This window comes from Amphiprion ocellaris, chromosome 24 (assembly GCF_022539595.1).
Source record: "Amphiprion ocellaris isolate individual 3 ecotype Okinawa chromosome 24, ASM2253959v1, whole genome shotgun sequence".
Taxonomy (NCBI): domain Eukaryota; kingdom Metazoa; phylum Chordata; class Actinopteri; family Pomacentridae; genus Amphiprion; species Amphiprion ocellaris.
In genome coordinates this window covers 19,272,775-19,287,922 of record NC_072789.1, presented here as the reverse complement: position 1 = coordinate 19,287,922, position 15,148 = coordinate 19,272,775, and the positions used below count along the sequence as shown (strand labels likewise).

General features: G+C 41.3%; 1 protein-coding gene across 2 annotated transcripts in view; it reads left to right on the top strand.

Annotated features, from left to right (window-relative positions):
- Positions 1-14,324, top strand: part of LOC111567241 (ATP-dependent RNA helicase DDX3Y-like) — a 29,432-nt gene extending 15,108 nt beyond the window's left edge. For both annotated transcript variants that reach the window (XM_055008686.1, XM_055008685.1), the window contains 5 exons: positions 412-593; positions 1,960-2,077; positions 2,172-2,325; positions 2,425-2,549; positions 4,901-14,324. In XM_055008686.1, coding sequence (XP_054864661.1) covers positions 412-593; positions 1,960-2,077; positions 2,172-2,325; positions 2,425-2,549; positions 4,901-4,980 — 659 coding nt within the window. In that variant the 3' untranslated portion in view covers positions 4,981-14,324. The remainder of the gene's footprint in view (positions 1-411; positions 594-1,959; positions 2,078-2,171; positions 2,326-2,424; positions 2,550-4,900) is intronic.
- The last annotated feature ends 824 nt before the right edge of the window (positions 14,325-15,148 follow it).

The window sequence follows — 15,148 nt, the reverse complement described above, 5'->3', positions numbered from 1 at the left end:
TGCTGCTCCGTTACCTTCATAGAAAACATCTATTGTACTGTGACGTGGTTTGTTTAAAGCAAGCAAACCTGCATGTGTCACATCATGGACTGTACCACCTGTAAATGGAGCCATGCAGTCTGCAGATAGGGCTGTGATGATGTAAGTTTGGATCTGATTCACTCCAAAGAATGCTGCCCATGGTGCCACAGTCCATTAGATACAGTCAGCTCTATGACTTACGGTGACCATCTGGTATGATTGTTCGTTTATCTCAGAGTAGCTTGACTGTACTTGACTTTCAGCTCCTTAGTTCAGAATTTCTACCATCGTTGCTCAGGGGTTCCTACCAGTTTGTAATATTCAGTCTCAGCACAATGCAGCAGTTTTTTCTAGTATTAACTTCAGACGTCTTCTGTCTCGGTTGACCAGGCAAGGACTCGTTGACTCTGGTTTTTGTGGAGACCAAAAAAGGCGCCGACGCCTTGGAGGACTTCCTGTACCGGGAGGGCTACGCCTGCACCAGTATCCATGGCGACCGTTCCCAGAGAGACCGAGAGGAGGCCCTGAACCAGTTCAGATCAGGAAAATGCCCCATTCTGGTGGCGACGGCGGTCAGTACACATAAAATCCTGGTAGATGCACCGAAAACATTGTTTCATGAGAGCGGGAAAACGACACACATGTACCAGTAACTCTGAAAATCATTTAGGAAGAATTGAATTTTCTGGTAAGAGTTGACCGATTATCAGCTTTACAGTTTATTGAGGCTGATATTCCACTTGTTTTCCAATTATCAGTATTGTATTTTTTAAAATGATTCCCAATGAGTTACATTGAACATGCTGTTTTGGTTTGGACACATCTTGCGTGACAGATTAGCGGAACAGCTGCATTGAGCAGAGCTGTTTTCTAAAAACACCACAGTCTTACACAAGTATGGTCAGTTGCCCTGTTAGACTGAAAATACTCGAGTAATTCATTTGTTGACGTCAGTGCGACTGGAGCTTCTTCTGCCAACGGTGCTAGGCTAAGGCTATCACTGAGAGATTTGCCCTCCGGCCTGTGGCTAGCGCTAACTGAAGTACCAATAATATCTTTCTAAATTAAGATTAACTTTCATAATCTGTTCCAATTGACAGACACGTCTCTCCAGCAGAGACACAACTTCCAAAAACTAAACGAGAAGCACAAACATCTCCACAAATCAGGAAAGTAGCTGCTTTTACAGTGGCTAATAGCTAAGCTAAGAGCTAAAGAGCTTGGCTATGCTTGTGGCTAAATTAGGAGGCAGCCACAGATTATCCCAAACCAAAAAGAACTGCTTTAAGATGGGCAATTAAAAGAAGGAAAGGAAAACTGTTTGAGGATGTAAACAACAAAAAGAAGACAGAAAATGACAGAAATGAGACACAAAATGGCAGAAATGAGACAGAAAACAACAACAACATCATCAACAGGTTCTGCTAACATGTTGTGGGACACACGTTGTATAATAATTATTATTTAAAATATTATGTTGATTAAATTAAATTAAATTAAATTTTCCCACAATTACAAGAGTCATAAATGGAAAAATAAAACTATAAAAAAAGAGATTTAAATTTCATTTTAACTGTTTTATTTGAGATTCAATTTGGACATCAGGGTGGTGGGACAAGAGAAAAATGGCATTTTAGGGGGAACTCCAGACTTATTTGGGATTATTAGAAATATTTTCAAACTCTATTTCCTCCTCGTTTTTTTAGATTTGGTCTCAGGACAAGAACATTTACACAACACTGCATGTTTTAGTATTTTCTACATGGATTATTACAAATTTGTAAAAAGCATTTACTGTGTCTCAGGTCATATTCTCAGTTATCTCCTCTTGTTATTAATGATCAGTCTCTGTATTCACCCTGAATAAAGCTCATATCAGCTGCTCCCTGTTTTTTTTTTTTTTTTTTAAATATTTCTGCTCCTGTCTTGTGCTCTCAGGTGGCAGCTCGGGGTCTGGACATCTCCAACGTGAAGCATGTTATTAACTTCGACCTGCCCAGCGACATAGAGGAGTATGTGCACCGTATTGGACGTACAGGACGAGTAGGAAACCTGGGTAGGGCCTCGACTAACGTGGAGGTTTGTGTTGTGCTACTGTGACAAAATACATTCTGTTGTTGGACGCGTCCTGCTGTTTGTGTTTCCTGCAGGGCTGGCCACGTCGTTCTTCAATGATAAAAACGGGAACATCACTAAAGACCTGCTGGACATCCTAGTCGAGGCCAAACAGGAAGTTCCCTCATGGCTGGAGAGCCTGGCCTACGAGCACCAGCACAAGAGCAGCAACAGGGGGCGCTCTAAGAGGTGCACAGAAACACCGTCCCCTTTTAACCCCACTGGAGGGTCTAAATGACTTCATGCACTCCTTTTCTGCTGGACTGACATCTTTCGTTTCGTCTCCAGGTTCTCCGGTGGTTTCGGGGCTCGTGATTATCGTCAGACGGCCGCTGGAGTCAATGCTGGAGGGTTTGGAGGACGTGGAGGACGCAACCAGGCAGGACACGGAGGAACCCGTGGGTTTGGAGGAGGTGAGGATCCAGTCTGAGGATGTACCGTTAAAAAAAAGAAATATTAAACTACACATTTAAGTTTGGCTGTGAGGAAAAAATCCACTTTTAAAATCGAACGAGGATCGAATTTAGCGGCAGGAAAAGCACAAGCGGAGTTTAATTCTGCAGTTTACATCACACTAGAGTGGCGGAAGTGAAACTTTAGAGCAATTTATTAAGTTTCATGCAACAACAAAAAGAATAATTTGATGTTTCCAGCTTTGTGAAGGGGAAAATTTGCTGCTTTTTCCCTTCTGACGGGGATAATTTGAGCTGTATTCTGGGTTTCCAGGAGATTTTTCACAATTTTCTGATGTGTTAACCAGCATAAATCGAACAATTAACCAAGAAAATAAGCTGCAGATTAACAGAAAACAGCTTCCAAGCCGTAAACCAGCAATTTATTTTGAAACACTTTTGCTTTTCCTTTCACCAAAATGATCAACTGAAAACCGCCGATACCAAAAAGGCCAGAAAAATGCCAGAGAAGAATCCAGATACAGCATCTGACAGGATTGGAGTAAAAGCACTTGATAGAACTAAGTGCTGCAATTTAATTTGCCCTGCAACAACTGTCAAATTACAGTCAGGAAGTAAAATTTTAGTAAATATGAAATACGCTTCTGGAAAAATTTAATATCAGCAAAATTACAGTTAGTTGTTGATAAAGGCATCTAAAAAAGGTCAATTTCTACTTATTTCAAACATAAATTCTACTTGTTTTTCAACCAATTATTGTATTGTTCATTCATAGATTTATCCTATGATTTTTCTAAACTCACAGGAGAGCATTAACTGTTGTTCCCTCATCGGAGTATTATTAGTCAGAGTTTGTATTATTAGTCATAATTTAGTTAGATAGCATGTTGTCCTACAAAACTAATGTTTAACCCTCTGAGCTGATGGCAGTGTATAGTTTTTTTTCACATTTATACTCCCCATGGGTTAATTTTTACTGCAATCTAAAGTCCTGCAGGTCTATGAAAACAGTACAACCATGAAGAAGGAGAGAAGTCAGAAATGTCTTCTGTGCAGCAGTTAGTGACATCAATCACAATGAAAGAAGTAGTGAAAGTTGCAATTCTTCATTTTTTTGTATTTATCCAAAATGGTAACGACCTGCGATTAACCTGTAGAATGTTTTTCTGAGTGCCCACACTTGTTACCAATACTGGAAAGAAAGTAGCGACTCCACACACTGCTAGATATCTTACTATGTTTAGTTCCTCTGCCAAGGAACGGTGGAGTTATGTGACGATCGGTGTTGGTTTGTCTGTCTGTCTGTCTGTTAGCAACGTTACTCAAAAACCGACTAACGGATTTGGATGAAATTTTCATGGAAGATCAGAAATGACTCAAGGACCAAGTGATTAGATTTTGGCAGTGATGCGGCTTATAGTCTGGATCCACGGACTGGTTAAAGATTTCTGGATTATTTAGGGCTGAATCCGAATATCCGAATATTCAGTCATTATGGTGGTATCCGAATATTAATTTTGAGATCCGAATATTCGGAATACACCCCCCTGCCCCCCAGCGTTTTGTTTCCTCCCCTGGTCGGACGATCTGAATATTCAGATATTTGTCATTAATTGGGGCCGAATATCCGGAGCCCAGAAAATACTATTCGGGCCAGCCCTAGTATCATTGTGAGATAGCGATACAGCGTCACTGTAACCATGACAACAAGTGAACACTATGTCAGCTGCCTGCTGACGATCACATGATTGTGATCCTACTACAAATCCATCGCTGCGGACTTATCAGGACTCATTCATCAGAAATGATCCAAGGAACAACTAATTAAATTGTGGGGGTGTTTCTGAGTCCCATCAATTCCCACCGCCTGCTACATATTTAGGTCACATGATTCGGTATCCATACATAACGTACACATGCAGAACACACGTCTGTGCTCAGTGCAAGGTCATTTTGTTAGTGGGTCCATCTATATTAAATGGATACGTTCTATGGTGCCGTGATTTCTGCCATGAATTTTTTAAAGATTTCATCCGTCGGAAATGATACGACTGAGCAGCCTTGGAGGAGTACTGTGCTCTCAGACACACTGTATAATGTGATGTAAATGAAATATCCCAATTTTCGGCTTAGGTTTGGTGGAGTTTTCCAACCGAACATCATGTGATACTGAAGGTTGAAAATAAGTGATTCATTCTGCTTTTGTGTGTTATTTGAGCGATTTTTAAAAGATAACACACCATAACTTAACAGCTCGAACCTAAAGACAAACTGGCTTGTTCCTTTTGTTTCACTGGAAACACTTTTTGCTCGTTAACTCTGAGTTTTCTCCTCTTTTTCCTTCCTCTCAGGTGGCTTTGGTAACTTCTACACCAGCGACGGCTACGGAGGCAACTACTCACACTCTCAAGTCGACTGGTGGGGCAACTAGGTTTCTCCATCGCTTCACTCATCCCTCTTTCCTCCTCTCACTCCTCCTCCATCCCATCTGTCTCGTCATTAACCCCAACAACCCACATGCATGTTATTAAACTATTTATACTCATTTATATAGCGCTCCCTCCATCCTCTTCCACTCACGTCTTTCAGTTCCTCCTTGGATTTTTTTTTTCTTGTGCTTCTCATCTCCACCTTTTCTTGATTTCTCGATCTCTCCTTCTGAAATAGGCCACATTATACAGGGACTCCTACATTTTAGTTGGTTACTTTTCGACACTGGACACAGATTTGCTTGTTACCTTCCAGCTTGCAACCAACCGCCTTTGGTTTCCTTGAGTGTGACGCGTCAGAAGAGAACTAACCAATTAAAGCTGTGGGTTTTCTGTAACCTCTAATATAGGATGTGTGGACTTCTCCAAAACAGCTGCAGAAAGGGGAATATTCTTTTTTTTTTTTTTTTCCACTTTAGATTTGAGTTTTGGCTTCATCGTGTTTTTGTCGGCTTCACCCAGAGCCAGTCGGGCTCCCCGTGTAGCTTCACATCATCTTTGTATTTAACGCATGGCCATGTTGTAAATCACCGGCCAAAACCTTTTCTAAAACATAGAGATAGGCAAGACGTCAACGCAACGTATGTCTGCATATAATTTCAGAAATAGGAACTGGCTGAGGTCTCCTTCACTTGTAGGACAGATACATAAAAGGGGCCACAGAAAAACAGCTAAGTGTTCATTTTTTTTTTTTTTTTCACCTTTTTAAAACATTAAACTCTTGATTCACCACGGTCTGAAGAGACAAGGGGCTGGACAAACTGAGACACCCAGTCAGTGGGACGCCAGCAGTAACGCTAGCAAACGGTCTTAGGACTTGTGGTTGTTGATTACAAGCAGCATTTCATTGTTTTAAGCAAAAACATTATGGAGAATCATTTGTTTCTGTACTGTGCCTTTAAGAATTTGAACTTTGTCTCTTATTTCTGTTGTTTTTATTGCCATAACACGTAACTGGCTGCAAGTACAGGCCGACGGTGACTAAAAAAAATGTGTATTTAATGTCATGTATGGGTTTAAACATGTTTTTCTTCATTTCCATTTGGAAGGAAACAAACTAGGCTTGAACTAAATCAAACCTTGGCAAAAAAAAAAAAACAAACACAACTAAATCTGCGATGAGGAAAGTCAAAGCGATTCCTTATCTGACTATTGGAGTGAAAATTCATCAGGAGGACTCCGACGACCTGATTCCCAAAAGCATCTAACCGCTGTACGCTTAGATTATTTTTATAGAGCCTCATCCAGTCACTAAAATGGGTCAAAAATGACAGTACAGTTCTCTTGTTAAAAAGCCAACGAGCAGATTTAGCCGCAGTGGTTTTACGCTTTGGGGAATCGGAGTCCTCCTCGCTGACCGGTGTGTCACCTCTACAGCTCTGCGTTGAGCTCGCAGTTGTTTTCTCAAAGCCATCTTGTCACTAACTGTTGGGTGGCTTGATGCCGCTGACGAAGCCTCGCTGTGCAGCAGCCGTGTGATGTTGCTGCTCACCCTCTCACCGTTCAGAGATGCAGATCCTCGTAACTCCACTGTGTCGACCAGTCAGTCACTGTTAAACCTCTGAGCTCCAACCAGCTTCAATCAACAGATTTCCAGGCGTTACCAATACTAGACATAATGGTGGCTCTACATAAAATGGATATTTTATGACTTACATTTTTAATTTGTTTCCATGCTTGTCTCTTATTTGCTTACACAGCCTGCAGTTCAATCCAGTCCGACTAAAAGTCCCTGGATTTTTGTCCTTTTGGTCACAGTTGAGTCGCTATTGCTGCGCTGCTGCAACAAGGAGTGGAAAATGTTTTGTTTTTTACAGGATCTGGTTTGTTCAAATGGGTCTATTTTTGACATGTGGAGTAAAATGAGCTTGATAAAATATCACGATTTTCAGCTTAGATTTGGATAATTTCCCCAGTGCAGCAGTACGTCAGATGATTAGTTAAAAACTCATTGATTCTTTCTGTTTTTACAACGTCTGGCTTCGATAGATGGTGTCAGTTTGGAATTCTTTTATTATTTTTAAGGCGACATGCTTTTCAATTCACCGGTGGGTTTCAGGGTTCAGAGGGTCTCTTCCAAGAGGGACTTGAGGGCGTTGTTGGAGTTTAGAAACGACAAACATCACATGGCTGCTGCTGAAAACCGCAGCGATGGGACGGTTTCAGTGGTTGTTGAGTCGACTCTTAGTGCCACCATGCTGTTGAGAAACTGTCTCTGCTTCCACCACAAACATTGAAACCCTTGTTTGCCAAAAGCTTCTTTCAAGGGGATACACAACTAAAAGAGTTCAAAATTTTCTCGCTCACTCTATCCTGGAGAGTTACACGAAGAGTCTTCTCTAAAATAAGTCATTCCAGTTTATTCGTTAGGTCTTTAAGAGCCGTTGTGGTTGGGGATTAAAGTGAAGAATTGGATAGCGTCGCCTTGTTTGTTTCACAGCAGGGCCAGCTGGAGCCTCCCGAGGATGTGACGCCACGTATCCACAGTACATTTTAGCCACGATCAGGCACAAGACGTCCTTTAATCAGATGTTTAACATTTCACACTTACAAACCAAAGAGAATTACTCAACGCCTGCTGAAGATCGCCAGCGCTTACATTCCTTACATTCAGCAGATACTCTCTGCTTTGCTGCGTCTCGTCAGTCTTACAACATTTACAAACTGCTAACTTGCAGGTCATCCACACGCTGGCAGCTTACGACACATTTCAAACCCTTGCACCTTGTTTTCCATCCCAACCCACAGGTACGCCGCTCTCACATCTCTTAGCACTGATGCATGTCGGCTCTCCAGAAGCTGCAGTTTTGCTTTCTGGACCGGCAGTGTTGGATGACGAATCCACCATCTGTCTGCATGACGTATCCTAAATCTGCTGTGGGTATCAGTTGGCACATGATAAACAGCAACATAGCTGGTGTGTGATGGACTGAGGTCCTGCTAGAGATGTTACCGAGCTCAACCGTCAAAAACAGATCGGCTAAACTGTGCTGGAGAGAAAGGTGGTGTCAGAACTGATCGCATGTAATCAGTTTCTGATCGGTTGGCTCTGCTGTGGAACCAGGCTTCAAGGGGCAGTTGAGCTGCACCCTCGTCGTCCATGTTTCATCCCTGATTGAACCCGTAAAGGGAACTCCACTGTACATTTGGATGGTTCAGTGGTGGAAGTCCAACCCCCCACTGTGTAAGTCAGCAGCAGAATAAGCCAAAAACATGCTCTGTTGCTACCAAGTGGGGAAAAATGTTAGTTTTTATCAGGCTCTTAATTTGTTTTGTTTACATGAAGGTTAAATGTACATAGTTCAGCTCTTCTTAAGACAAAAAGAGGTGAATCTCCACAGGAGAAAAATGGGAATTATACACAAAACAACACTTGTGTAGAAAATTGTTGGATCACTCAACATTGGACCAGACGATGTTTGGTAAGCTTAGATCAGAGGGCAATTTGAACCCAATGGAAAGATGAATTCTTTTCATAGAGTAAACTACTTATGTTTACACATTAAAAAACAGTATGGAGACTTTATTTACCAGTTAAAGTTCCCTCAAATTGCCCACTGACTTTGACAAATGACAAGGCTGGACCAAGACAATAAAACATATGCAAGTGTTGTTGTTTTTTTGGTCAAGGAGTTAAAAATGCCAAGCAAATGCATCCAATTCTACAGCAGGCTTTAGTTTTGTTAGAACTTTGTGATTTTTCCTGTCTTCTTTGATGTTTAGACCACTTTTTAATCAGGCGTTCAGCTCAGATTTGTTTCCCTCGAGTACATTTGGAGGGAGTTTAGGGAAACTAGTCGGCTTTAACGATGTCGAAGAGTTTCGGGCTGAGTCACGTAGAAAATACACAAACTAGATTTTCCAAAGACACCAGTCTCTTGTGTTGGAATTTAGGGAGGAAAATATCTCACTAAATCGAGGACAGCTGTCAAAGGATGTAACATTATGTAGAAATTAAAGACACCACACTCCACCATGTCCACTATTTATAAATGAACCAAAACAGAAGATCAGTTTTGCATTTTCTTTTAGCTACTGTCAAAGTGTCAGATAAACCATAATTGTAGCTCAGACAACTGTATGTTACTGTGGTTGGAGTGGCACACTAATACAGGCTTAACTACTATGAGCTCCGGTTGAATCAGCGATTTAATTGTTGACCTGAACTGTCAGAGGCGTCCCAGTAGCTGGTTTTAGCGCCTGTTTACCAATCAGAGTTTTTTTTTTCTGTGAATAAATACGCATTTTATTTTCTCCTGCAGTAGCAGTGGCTGGTCTCCATCTTGGATTTCTTACCAGAATTAAGTAGGACTGAATAACCAGCAGGGAGACAGAAATCAGTAACGGGACAATAATTTGCAAACGACAATCAATTATGAAGGATTTGCTTTGTTCAGAAATCACCTTACACATGAGCAGAAGTTTTTAAGTTGCACCTTTACATGTAGAAGTTTTATCAAGTAGCTGTTTTGTCCTCCATGACGGAGAAACTGAGCTTATTACCTGACAGTTGAAGATCCCCTCTGATTACGTTGCTTTGTGCAGGAGCAACCCCAAATCCCCAAATTGCTGATGTCCTGGAGATTATCACAGTTTGAAATTTGTTCCAAAATCAGCTTCTACCTTTAGGTATCGTCTGCTGACAGAGTGAACTTTTGTTCTTCTTTGCATTTGTTCCATGAATCCATAGCATGCAGTTAGTGCTGTCTGTTCTGTTTTAATTCAAATGCTAAATCTGCTAAAATGCCTTCTAAAGGAGGATATGCAGAATGAATCTGGTTGCGTGTTGAAGTTGCTGTGCCTTCTACCGGCCACTAGGGGGCAGATAGAGTAACTGTAATAAAAAATGAAGGGATTGGCTGCTGGGCACATTGTTCCTGCTGGTTGTGTTGACAGGAGTTTTAAAGGGAGTACTGGAAGATTGAACTTCACTTTACCTCTTTTACATCTTGTTTATCGATCAAGTAGTATTGTTCGAGTATAAATATGTATTTAGTTGTGTTTTTTCTCCAGGGCAGACAGGTTTTATCTGTTTGGTGTAATTACCACTGAATTGTCTTAGAGCAACATTTAACTACCACCGTGCCCCAAATTGCCCACCCCACCTCATCAAAGTACACCCCTGGGTCGCTGAACATCTTCCCTAAGTGCAGTCGGGTTCAGTGAGCTGTGGCTCGTTTCCACTTTGAGGCCACCAAGATTCTCTGCTTGAGCTTTGCTAGTTTTCTGTCTGAGCTCTATTTGTATTAGAGCACAAACCAGTAAAATCTAATTCTGACACGTGTGGTGCCTTGAAATGACTGAAACTATGATTCACTGGAGACTGAAATAGTTGGGGCTGGGTATTTTTCAATCCAGATGTAAAATCCAAACTCCTACATGAATAGGTTCTTTGACTGTAGAGGTATGTGAAAGTAGAAGCTGTAGTGCATGTCACCATCGTACACATCAGTGGCTCAAACGGATTCAGTTTTCCCCGGCTAAGCTGAGTACTTGTGCTGAAACTTGGACATGTAGTTGCCATTTTGTGCCATTAATGTTGCAATTTTTTAGCAATTTTTTAGCTTTTTAGCCACATGAATGGCAGGGCATTATGGTTGAGGATGTAGGTCAGTCACTTGGTCCACCACTTCGGTTTTGTTTTAAAATAAGACTCAGTCCCCTGACATCCCTGTTATCATACTGACTCATTGGATGTAGACTTCAGGTATAAGTGCATTTCACATTAGCTATTGTTTTCAAAATCCTCCTCACAAACAATGGCAACAACCGCCAGGCAGCGGCCTATCGCATTGAAAAGATCATGTTTTGCAGAGGATTTGGATTGTTCAGTGAGGAAGCTCCACTGTGGTTGCCTCTCTGAGTGCAAATGTTCCACCAAAACGATTCCCTCTCTTTCAAGGGGACACTGTTACTGCATCCCGGGCTTAGTTTCGCCCAATACGACTGTGATGGGTTTAAAGAAATACTAACAAGCCAGAGCATTTTTTTCTTCCTGTAGCAGAATGATAAATATGCACAGCGAGAATGTTTTGTACTGTAGAATGGTCTGACGGTTCTGTGTCGTACAAGGTGTCCCTAAAGTCTGGAAACATAGGAAGTCTCATTAACTATAATATTTTTGCCTCCACAGATTAAATATGGCGTTGTTAACAGAGCGAAGCCTTGAACTGGTATTTCTCAGTGGACGTGAAGGAGGGACAAAGCCATATTTAATATGGGGAGGCAAAAATATTATAGTTAATGAGATTTCCTATGTGTCCAGACTTTAGGGACACTGTAGAATGGTTTGACTGTTCTGTGTTGTAGAATGGTCTGACTGTTGTAGAATGGTTTGACTGTTCTGTGTTGTAGATTGGTCCGACCGTTCTGTGATGTAGAATGGTCTGACTGTTCTGTAGAACAGTCGGACTATGCGAGATAAGGGCCATCACTTTGTTTTATGGCTATATGCCCACGAAACTCACCTTCTAATTATCATAAATGCTGTCCTCTAGACGCTGTGTTGTCAGTGTCATTGCATGGATGTCTACTGTTAGCATTTCATTGTACCTGCACAGGAGCTGTAGCACGTCTGTTTTAGCCACTCACTGTTGAGATGGGTGGTGTAAAGTGAATATATACACACCCTCACACATACTCTAAATTTGTTTGGACCATTCTCGGTTTATTTCCTCTGAAAGAAAACTCCAGCACTTTAGTTTTTTATTTCCAAAACCTTCTGATGCCTTAAACACAGGGTGATACCCAGCCCTAATGGAGCAGATAGAGCAGTTACTGTGGACAGCATTGATTCTGCGTCGCTGCGGTAACTGAATTACTAGCAGGAGTGCGTTGATGGTCAGAAAACACTTAATGGTGCTATGCTCCCATTGCTGCGGCCTGCAGGCCCATCTGTAGTAGAAAGACTTCAAACCCCACAGAAAATACTTCAGTTACTTCGTTCAACTAAAGTCTTCTGTAGCACATGTCCTTGAAGCCTCCGAGAGGTGTGTATGACTGAGAGTGTAGCAGTGTAGTGTGTCTAAAAGAGAGGTTTTTCCACAGTTTAGTGTGCGTGTGTGAGTGTGTGTTGTATGGAAAGGTTCTTCCAGATATAAAACAGTTTGTTTTCTTTTTTTAGTTGGGACCAGGTGGAGTTCTAGTTAACAGCAACTGTAGGATTCAGCTGTTTGCACAGAGTTCTCGAGTCTACTTTCGCTGCTAGTTTGTGTAACTTATCAAGCATTTTTGAGAAATATTTATTTTTATAAGCCTAATACAAAAAGTTGATATTTTACAAAGTGACTTGACCAAAAGACAGTAAACAAAAACACTGGCACTTGAATGTTGAATGTCATTGGTATGAGTGAAAATTTCTATTTTTCTGGGGTAGTGTGAGCTTTTTAATGTTAAAGATGCAACGTGTGGCGGTTTCTCCTTCAATATGTCACCAGAACCAGCTGTGTTTACATACAGAGGCTTTAAAAAGTTCACTAAACTGGGCCGACACAAAGCAAGCTGCTCCCACATCTTTCTATCATCAAAACGTTTAAACTAACATTTGTCCAAACTGGACTCTAAAAGGCAGAACTTCTCTTATGCAGGTACTCGTTACTTGTCTTTATTAGCTAATAAAGACTTCAGTTCACGCTAAAATCTCCCAACAACACTTGAAATAAGTGCAGATACTTGTGGTAGGATCGATATTTGACGTCTTTACTGACATCTCAAAGTTTCCTTTATTGATGCTAGCATTTAGCCGTTAATATAAAGTATCACACACTCAGCACAGTCACCTGCTTTCCTCGTGTAACTTTATCTTGCAGTATCCACGTGTATTCTGGGTACTGTAGTTCCTGGAACATCAATATATGTGTTTATATTAAGGTCAAAAATAAGAGAAGCACTAGTGTACATATTCCTACTGGTCTCGGCTCGTCCCTTTTCTGTCATTTACAACACTAGAGTCCAACCGATGCTGGATTTATTTTAAGCTGCTGTCAATAAATCTTCTAATATATAATGTGTATATTATGTTGAAAAGAGAAAAAGATGCCGTCATTGTCAACTTTTCAGCATTTCACAAACTAGTTAGCTGTTTATCGAAATGACAAAGCTCAGCTCTGCACCACCGTCTGCTCTGCTACATGTGCTGCACAGACTATCGTACAAACTAATGTGACACTGAAGTTACTCCAAGCGTCTTTCTCCACATCATGTTGGGTAAAATCAAGTTTTCCTATCAGCAGACAGTAATCTGAAGATCTCTTGAAGCTGAAGCGCCTCCAGTTGTGTTCCAGCTGCTGCGACGGTGACATACGAAGAGAAACTTTCCACACAGGTTACCTTTAAAGTCACATTGGACTCAGTATCAGACCCACTGACCTGTTCTGGTGACGGGTTCCATTGCCAATAACGATAATCAACCACAAACAGCCGTTTTTAATTGGCAAACAAATTTGAGAAAGTACCACCATATATGCCAAGGTTTGGATTAAAAAAAATTTACAAAACGTTATGATCAAAGACCATTTTGTAAAAAAAAGACAAACAAACATGCAACACAAAAAACAAGTGTCCAGATTCTCTCCAAATCAGTTTATTTTGTTCTTTTTTGAATCTTTACACTTTTCCTTCTCGTTGATACCCTCGTTGTGAATGTCTGGCCAGTGGCGACCTTTAAAGTCTTCATAACACAGGATTAACTGTGGTTCTATTGCTATGTTGTTGTGGTTTGCATATTTTCAGGCGTGTTAGTGCTGCCACAGGTGAGCGTCTGGCCGGTCAGAAATGGGGATCCATCCAGATGTCTTTCACAAAGTGACAAAAGAGCTTTTTTAAATTGCAGCTGATCAGTTTTCATGTGTCCTGCATGAGAAGAATAACTTCACTGTCGGTCCACTAAGCACAGACCCCAGAGAACCCGCCGTCATCGACAGCTTTGTATGCACAAACATTTTGCAACGACTTTCTGAAGTTCTTGTGAAAGTTCAGTCTGGGAAACACTCGGCGGCTTTATTTCACCTTCAGTCTGATTAGTAGGTGATCTCCAATCTAGAAGTGTGTAGTTGTGTTTAGGAACGATTGCTGTTTTAGAGTTGAAGTGAAATAACGGAGCTCGGTGCCGTCGTCATTCCCGACCGGCCGGACCCCCTCAGTGTGACCCGGCAGCACCGGCCTGCTAGTTAGTATTTGCTTTATGTATTAGTTTAGCAGATGTGCACGAAGAGCACTGCACGAAGAAAAAAAACTGTGCAACTATTCTGATTTTACCACAATTAAAGGTTTGGATTTGCAGATGTAATCGGTGTTTTGAGTGTTTTTACGCATGTGTGGCTTCTGATGTTCGGGAGACTCATGAACGGCGTCGGATACTTGGACGTTATGACATCATCTGTTTATTTGGAGTTTAATACATGAAAAACGCAACCGACTGAAAGGTGGCTGCAGTTCTTTGTATTTCTAAGGCTGCTGGTAAGAAAAAAGTTTCCCTTAACATCCATCAGTATGTTTACAAGCATTCAAGGAAGATACAGTTAATCCCATAATCTGGTTGCCATATTCAAATTTTGCCAAGTTTCGTGAAGAGCAATGCGCACCGTCACTGTTGCCAGTTTTGGGGTTTTTTTTGTTTTTTTTAAACGACGGGTTTGGTTTTCGTGAAGGAGTCGCTGTCGTGTGTCGTCACTCCCTGTCCAATCAGAGGCCTGCACTTGGCAGACGTCACATTATCAGCTCGACTCAGCTTGCTGGGAACCCCGGCTGAGTAGGTACTAAAATAGTATCTGGTACCAGGTACTACGATGGAAAACCTCAAGCCAAGTAGGTGCAAGTAGAAAAGCACCATTAGAAAAGATTTTGTGTTAAAGAGACTAATGATTTCTAAAAATCATTCTTTTAATCCAAGAAAATGCAACTTAAAACTTTGATTTCTTGGCTGTGTGTGACCAGAAATAGCCATCAGTGATTGGATAAATGGCTCAGCATCTCTGAGTAACCTCCTTGTGTGAGTTGTTGTGAATCTAATCCATGTTTATTCGCAGTTTAAGCCAAAAAACCACTGACATATTTGGGTTTACAAGGAGCCTGCTGGATTAGAGTTTTGAAGGAAACATAGTTGGAGGAATT